This window comes from Poecilia mexicana, unplaced genomic scaffold (genome assembly GCF_051168715.1).
Source record: "Poecilia mexicana isolate PSO_F unplaced genomic scaffold, ASM5116871v1 scaffold_14, whole genome shotgun sequence".
Taxonomy (NCBI): domain Eukaryota; kingdom Metazoa; phylum Chordata; class Actinopteri; order Cyprinodontiformes; family Poeciliidae; genus Poecilia; species Poecilia mexicana.
In genome coordinates, this window is record NW_028263383.1 from 4,294,275 (window position 1) to 4,302,670 (window position 8,396).

The window sequence follows — 8,396 nt, forward strand, 5'->3', positions numbered from 1 at the left end:
TAATGTGTAAACCGTGTGCACAAGGCAACAGTGTGGGGTTGTTCAAATGAACTTTGCACTCCGTTTAAATAAAATTTTATTGCCACTGTATCATGCCGATCATTCATTCGCATCTGGAAAGTCACTAAAGATTGATTTAATTAGAAAGACAGTAATGCACACACACAAAAAACAAGTATTCTGCCGACTTTTCACAAAGGAGTTAGAGTATGACACAGAATAGCTTCTTCTCTCTGAAAGGGTTCTCCGATGAAGCGACAGGAGTCACCAGAGGGTCTTCTTTAGCGTGAGATTCACAGTAGGACATCAGCTCTGCTGCTGCTTTGGATATCTGTGGAAAAAATAGGTTGTTAAAGATAGGACAACACTTTTGGACATATTTGATTATATTGATTTGACACTCATTTCATCAAGCATTGTGCAACAAGAATTGCATTTAAAAACGTGTCTTAATTTGAATCTGTCAATATTTTTCACAGGATTATTCCAAAGATGTAGATATTCCATATATAAATTTAATACTTTTTTTCTTCTAGTGTCTTTTGACGACATTTGCTACAAAGTAGCACTTTGTAAATAAACTGAACTGAGCTAAATTGAATTTTAAAATACAATTTTAAATATTGATTGCTTTGTATTTGCAGATTTAGTGAAAAAGAACATTTAGGTAGCAAAACTTACCATTTTCTGACAACCATATGACAAAAATGTTATCTTTTTATGTAACTTATCAGAACATTCAAGAACTACAAAGTATTAGGTGTCAAAAATACTTTGTACAAAATGGAATGATTCATTTCAAGTTGATTTTATGAGTTTTACACTTAATCAAGTTTAAGGTTATCAAAATTAAAATGCTTTATGTTTTTTTTTTTTTTTTTAAAGAAATAAAAATTTTACAAGTGTTAACCTATTCCTCCAGGAAACATCAGGTCTGGTCAATCTAAGTATTGAGGATTTTAACCACAGAGGATTAAATACAGTTCGGGTTCATTCAAAAACGCTGCAACAGCATTTTAGTGCCAGATAAGTAGCTGTGATATATGGCTACCAATTTTAGCATCTTTGGTCAGCCAAGGTGTGTGGGCATGTTTTCCCACCTACTGGGAAAACATGTAGGCGTTTTCCCAGTAGGAAAACACCTACATGTGAAACAGACTAAGTTTGGATGGAAAGTTTCCTCATTCCATCCAAATGAGGAAACTTTAAAACTCAACTTTTTGCTTCTCAGTTGCTCGTGCCACCACCTTAGACAGTGACCCATTTCAAAAACCTGTCACTGAATACATATAGACACAGGGTAAACTTCGACGATGATTTATGCTGACGTAATTAAGGTATTGACTTTTGTTTGTAGTCCCGTTAGATGCTCGCTCACCATCATCCTCTCTATGTTGACCTCCAGCTTCAGCTGCTCCACTGTCTTTCTTGCGTCTGCAATCTTGGCCATGTTGTTAGACATCTTCCGCTTTGCCTCTGAAACCTGCCGCCTTGCAGCAAATTAAAAAGTGCATTGCGGACAGAAAGAGGAGAAAACTCTGAATCACATCTAGTCAGCAACTCATGTGAAAAGCACAGCGTAGAGTCTGTTTCAATTTGCTTGTTAATTCTGCTCCCTGGGTCTCAGCTGCCAGTGGTGCAGGGAGGGTCTCAAAGGAGGAGGGCAGGAGAGCGGAGGCAGAGCCCTCCCTGGGGGCGTCATCCGGCCACCGGGAGTAAATACATTTTACATTACCATGTTACTCTTTATATATATATATATATATATATGTATATTTATATTATATAGAGCCAATTTAGCTTAGTGCAATGCTTCCACTTTTGTTTTAATACAATGCTGGAGCTCCTTTTGAATGAATTGCATGTAATATTAAAGTGCATCCAACAACAGAATTAAAGAATTAAAGTTAACACTGCTCACCACAAATAAGAAAAATGTATTCAATGTATCAGTATACATGAAAGTCAGCAGAAACATCAATTGACTTGTTTTTAAGTTGATATCCTTTGAAAAAAATACTGACAACAGTTATATCGTTCAATTAATGCTTTTTCCCCCCTCACAATTAGAAAAAAAATTGTACTTACCACCAAGACAAATTGAGCAGCAGCTGGGTTCCTGCTATCAAATCACTCTTATCTTCCACAGGGTTCGCCACACACAATAGCAGTAACAATGAAGTGAGATTAATAGCAAGAGATGAGGAGGAGGAAGGCTTCAGTAGGTTCCCTCCTTCAAACAATTAGCACCGGTGGCTCTGCCTCCAGGATTGGCTCCATGCAGCCGCTGAAGGCAACCTGTGGTGCGACCTTCATCTTCTAAGTCTCCATTAGTCTCTCACCTGAGATGACAGCCAAGCTGAGACAGAGCAATACTTAAAAAAAAAACAACATAGAGGAATATTTTTGAACTTATAATGACATTATTACACCTGAAAGCCTGACAAAAATTGATGTTTAAAAGAAGAGAGGAAGATTGGAAAATATCAGGAGACTTATTTCCTTGACATACATTTTCCCGTTAAACTACATTCCCAAAGGAAGTATTTATAAATCATTTGGAAATAAAAATTAAGTACTTCCATTTTTTCTGTACAATAGACTTTTACACCAGGAGTAACGATAAGGGAAAGTAGATCTTTTCCCTTATCATGGCCTTTATTTTCAGAAAGGACTGTTCTCTTAGAGCAGTGTTTCTCATGTCCAGTCCTCACACCCTATTGCCCTGCATGTTTTAGGTGTTTCCCTTCTGCCACACACCTGGATTGAATTTGTGGGTGATTAACAGCCCTATGTAGTTCTTGATGGTCATCCAATCATTTGAATCAGCTGTTCTGTAATAGAGGCACATCTAAAACATGCAGAGCAGGGGGGCCTGCCGACTGGAATTGAGAAGCACTGTTTAGAGGAAAGGAAAAAAATAAATAGAGTGATCTGTATAATTTTCATTATTCCCCTTAAACATCTTTTGATGCCCCACCTCATAATTATTACCTGACAAAATCTGGATGTGATATTTTTTGTCCAAAACATATATGTGTGTGTGTGTGTGTGTGTGTGTGTGCGTGTGTGTGTGTTTATATATAATTTCTCTTTATTTACTGACATTCTAAGAGGCTTTACACTGTGTTATTGTTTTTATTCATTTATGTGATATTCTTTCATATAATGATAGCACACTCAACTGACTTACTGTCTTATTATTTTTTATGAACCACGACAGTTTTTGGAAGCTAAACAATTCAATTGGTTTACATTGTAAATAATTATAATAATGAATTGTTTTATAGTTAAACATTTCATCTAATTGTACAGCATGATTTAAATTTGTAGAGTTTAGAGGAAAGGCAATGATACTGAACATTAACAAAATGCATTAAAACCTCTGATTTTGAATAAAGTGAAAAAAAATTCAATTATTGGTGGAATTTGGCAAATAGACACAATTTTGTTTATATTAGGTGACCTCAAACAGGAAAGGCTTAATCTTATTTATTGTCTGACAACTAGAAAAAAAACTATAATGTGTCTCTTTATAAAGAGTAAATATCTGGCTTCAATAGAAAGTGGCGTTTCTGGCTGTAACTACATTCCCTCAAAGGCTGCCAGTCTTCCCTGGCTGTTATTTCAAGGAGCAGCAGGGGGCAAAGTGACAGTATTATGGAGTTAAATGTCAAGTGCCTCATTAACATTTGTTTCCCCGTAGTAATTGGCTTCCCTTCATGAGGGATATGGAGACCTTATGAGTAAAAACAGCTACAGTTACCAAGAACCAAAATCCTAAATACGCTAGTTGTGTGGTATTATTCATTTCTATATGGTTAGAATCTTATTTAATAACATCATGTCACTGTAAATATGTATTAACGTCTCCGTGATGCCAGTCAAGATACGTCTTGTCTCATACTGTTCACGTGTGATTGATGCTGCGCAGCTGCAGCCTTAAAATCATTAAAAGATTTCTTAGTAATGTGGGAGAAGCAGAACTTGAAAAGCTAAGATTCAGTGGAAAGAAAGTTATTTTCAATAAACAACAAAAATAATCTCTAAATTCTAAAAAATAGAGCCAATAGCAAAGCATGGTCCATTTTGATGAAACTGTTTTTTTTATATATGTATAGCTAATTAATAATTATATAGATCTGTCACTGATGATACAGATTCCCTACATCATAATAACTTGCACTTAATATCACAAAGACTTCATGAATAATATGTAATAATATAATACAGTGTTGTATTTTGTTTTAAAGTATGGATTGGAGTATGGATTTACATTGTGGGACTTAACAAGATGCAATGTTTACAAAAAGCTCACCGAAGGAAAAAAAAACTCCTAATTCTGCTTTGCATGAATTTGAGTCTATGACATCACAAGAAACACAAGAATATATTGATCACTATGGCAAACAATCGACTTCTGATAGATTTCAAAGCACTTCAGTTGTGAGGGGTTCAACTTTATGTGCTGAGTATATCTGACAATGTAGTTTAATCAGTCTTTCTTTTTCTATTTGCTCATTTTTGGACAGAAAACATTTTGACTGATCCAGCTGATCCCGTTTTTCAAGGTGTCTATATTATGCTTTTTCCTACCACTAGATGGCGATAAAGTTCCCCAAATAGGACTCCAGATGTAAGTTAAACGACGTCAAAAACGACGTCATGGAAAAATAAATTATATGAATACATTTATAATGAGCTTGATATTAAAAATAGAGTCAAATGGATCTGAACATTGACTGTTGGTTAAAGACTGAGTTGTGGTAATGATAGTGCTGATAAATTTTTCTATATTGTTTTTCTCTCCTCTGCATAACTCTCAGCTCAAATATGATGTTGCCATATAGTTTATGAAAGGTTTTAAAAGTGCTATTTATTATATTTAACAACTTATCTCGATTGTTTAAAAGTGATCAAATAAACCTTTACAGAACAGAACTGCCAACATGTTTATCACTAATTACTTTTTTGGGGGAGGTGGAGTGGGGGGATGGGGGGGGCAACTATAAAATTTTTACTATTTTATTTTGTTTACCACAAATCTCCAACCACAGTAACAACTTTGCTATTTATTCTTATTAAACGTTTTTTTTTTTATGTCCCAGATTGAACCAGGTTTAGCCTAAGCAATCCTGACTGAAATGCTCCGTACAAGTTTTTCCAGTTCTTCCAGATGATTTATTATAAAACCCAAAATCAGCTTTTCTAGCTTGTGGCCTCTGCTGCTAAGTATATGACACATCTATGCCTCGTTTTTTTTTTTTTCTTTCACAAGCAGACAGTTAGAACACTCCCCCATTTCTATTTGTTAAACTCCTATTGCAAGTTTCAAATACAAGAATACATAACAGTCTGTGTTATTTTGGTTGTTGTAACCAGAGATTCGCCGCAAATTGTTGATCTGACTTTGTACTAGCTGTAGCTGGTTTCCCTTGTATTAAACAACATGGGCATGAATTATACCTGCCTATTACATGTTTTGCTCAGCAATCAGAACATATTCCATGGTTTAAAGACATGTCTTTTAAACAACATTAAATCATGTAAAAGTCTTGCAATAGTACCTCAAATATTGGTCTTTGTCAATTAAAATACTATATGGTATAGACTCTTGAGCTATACTCTAATTTTCCTTCTTATGTCACTGCATTTATTTAGCACTGATTGCTCTAAAATTTAGGATAAATAACAGAATCTCATGTTATGATCACACGAAGTAAGCATTGATGACTAACAATAATGATATTGCACAGAATTTTCAGTTCCATTAAATATTGCGCAGTTGGGGGATAAATAGAGGTAAGTCTGGGGTTTAGGGGGATTTAGACTGTACAATCAATGCATGTGTGAGTTCAGAGTGATTTTGGCATTTGGCATAAAACTGTTCTTGGGTGCGTTTGAACTTTTTGTGATGCATCTATAGCGCCTCCTTGAGGGCAAACAGGTCAAACAGAAGAAAGCCAGGATGGGAGAACCTTAAATCGCATGTGACGGTGGATCACACCGGTAGGTTTTGCTTTCCTATCTTAATTGTCAAGTGTAATTTGTAAAAGTAAAGTAAAATAAATACAATTTTAAAAAATATGGGGCCTTGGGAAAAATCTAATTAACCCCCCCCCTCCTTTTTCCCCTACTTTCTTTCCGACTAATATATCAACATCACGAACAGTGTTTAAATAAAGATTTAGTGAAGTCTGTGAGAGGGGGCCCAGGTTAACTAGCCAAGCTTAAAATCCGTCACTGATTATTGGCTATTATTTACTGTAATGTATCTGTGACCAAGCCCATCTCAAACACAAAGATTACAGACAGCACCATATTGTAGCCATGGTAACATGACAATCAAACTATCAAGATGACTCTTTGCACTTTTACAAAGTAAACTTCCTAATTAAATTCTAAATGTACAATTTATTAGTTTATTATATTTCTGCTGAACACCTTAAACAAAATTTAATAGATTGTCATTCTCAATAAATGAATGATAGAATTGGTCTGTGTTACAATTCAAACACTTAAAGGGGCCCCTGAAGGTCTGGAGGGGCCTAATAGCAGCTACTGAGTTTTCTTTACCTTCATATCTCTGTCTTCTAGATCTCTGAGGTGCTAACATCAAAAAATTATGTTGAGTTAATCCCTCTGAGGGTTTTTGAGCAGTCTGCAGCAAAGTTGTTATGGAGGTTAAGCTGTCATATTATTAGGGTTTATTTAGTAAAATAGCAGCAAATTTGCTTATTTCATAACATATGTCATAACCAGTGATGTTCTCTCCTATGCTCTGTTTAAAAACTACAGTCTAACATCAACACAGCCCTTCAGCACCATCAGCAGCAGAAACCCCTCAACAGCAACATTATACCTGTCGTGGGAAACAGATTAAATTTGCTTTGCAATGACACATGCAGCATGATCCGTTTAGATATCAGATTCTTTATTAATATGGGTTGCTGCCCCTCCAAAGGTCCATGTTTGTTCTTGAAGATGTACAGTGGGGAAAATAAGTATTTAGTCAGTCACCAATTGTGCAAGTTCTCCCACTTAAAAAGATGAGAGAGGCCTGTAATTGACATCATAGGTAGACCTCAACTGTGAGGGACAAAATGTGAAAAAGAATTTGAGAAAATCATTTTGTCTGACTTTTAAAGAATTTATTTGCAAATAATGGTGGAAAATAAGTATTTGGTCAATAACAAAAGTTCATCTCAATACTTTGTTGTATATCCTTTGTTGGCAATGACAGAGGTCAAACGTTTTCTGTAAGTCTTCACAAGGTTGGCACACACTGTTGCTGGTATGTTGGCCCATTCCTCCATGCAGATCTCCTCTAGAGCAGTGATGTTTTGGGGCTGTCGGCGGGCAACACGGACTTTCAACTCCCTCCAAAGGTTTTCGATGGGGTTGAGATCGGGAGACTGGCTAGGCCACTCCAGGACTTTGAAATGTTTCTTACGAAGCCACTCCTTTGTTGCCCTGGCAGTGTGCTTGGGATCATTGTCATGCTGAAAGACCCAGCCACGTTTCATCTTCATTGCCTTTGCTGATGGAAAGAGGTTTTCACCCAAAATCTCACAATACATGGCCCCATTCATTCTTTCATGTACACGGACCAGTCGTCCTGGTCCCTTTGCAGAGAAACAGCCCCAAAGCATGAAGTTGCCACCCCCATGCTTCACAGTTGGTATGGTATTCTTTGGATGCAACTCCGCATTCACTTTCCTCCAAACACGACGAGTTGTGTTTTTACCAAATAGTTCTACTTTGGTTTCATCTGACCATATGACATTCTCCCAATACTCTTCTGGAACATCCAAATGCTCTCTAGCAAACTTCAGACGTGCCTGGATATGGACTGGCTTAAGCAGGGGGACACGTCTGGCACTGCAAGATCTGAGTCCCTGGCGTCGTAGTGTGTTGCTGATGGTAGCCTTTGTAACATTGGTCCCAGCTTTCTGCAGGTCATTCACTAGATCCCCCCTTGTGGTTCTGGGATTTTTTCTCACCGTTCTTGTGATCATTTTGACCCCACGGGCTGAGATCTTGCGTGGAGCCCCAGATCGAGGGAGATTAGTAGTGGTCTTGTAGGTCTTCCATTTTCTGATTATTGCTCCCACAGTAGATTTCTTCACACCAAGCTGCTTGCCTATTGCAGATTCAGTCTTCCCAGCCTGGTGCAGGTCTACAATTCGGTTTCTGGTGTCCTCCGACAGCTCTTTCGTCTTCACCATAGTGGAGTTTGGAGTGTGACTGTTTGAGGTTGTGGACAGGTGTTTTTTATACTGTTAACGACTTCAAACAGGTGCCATTAATACAGGTAATGAGTGGGGGAAAGAGGAGCCTCTTAAAAAAGAAGTTACAGGTCTGTGACAGCCAGAAATCTTGCTTGTTTGTAGGTG

At 37.1% G+C, this 8,396-nt stretch overlaps 1 protein-coding gene across 2 annotated transcripts; it reads right to left on the reverse strand.

Moving 5' to 3' along the window:
• Positions 1-59: 59 nt before the first annotated feature.
• Positions 60-2,177, reverse strand: gng8 (guanine nucleotide binding protein (G protein), gamma 8). Of its 2 annotated transcripts, none has more exons than XM_014993587.2 (3): positions 2,089-2,177; positions 1,379-1,483; positions 60-331 (listed from the first exon to the last, which is right to left on the reverse strand). In XM_014993587.2, exons 2-3 carry the CDS (start codon positions 1,460-1,462, stop codon positions 203-205), a joined length of 213 nt encoding a protein of 70 aa, XP_014849073.1. In that variant the 5' UTR covers positions 1,463-1,483; positions 2,089-2,177; the 3' UTR covers positions 60-202. The 2 variants fall into 2 exon arrangements, with proteins under 2 accessions (XP_014849073.1, XP_087868788.1); XM_088012662.1 differs by having other exon boundaries at positions 1,379-1,490; positions 2,089-2,174.
• Between the last annotated feature and the right edge of the window lie 6,219 nt (positions 2,178-8,396).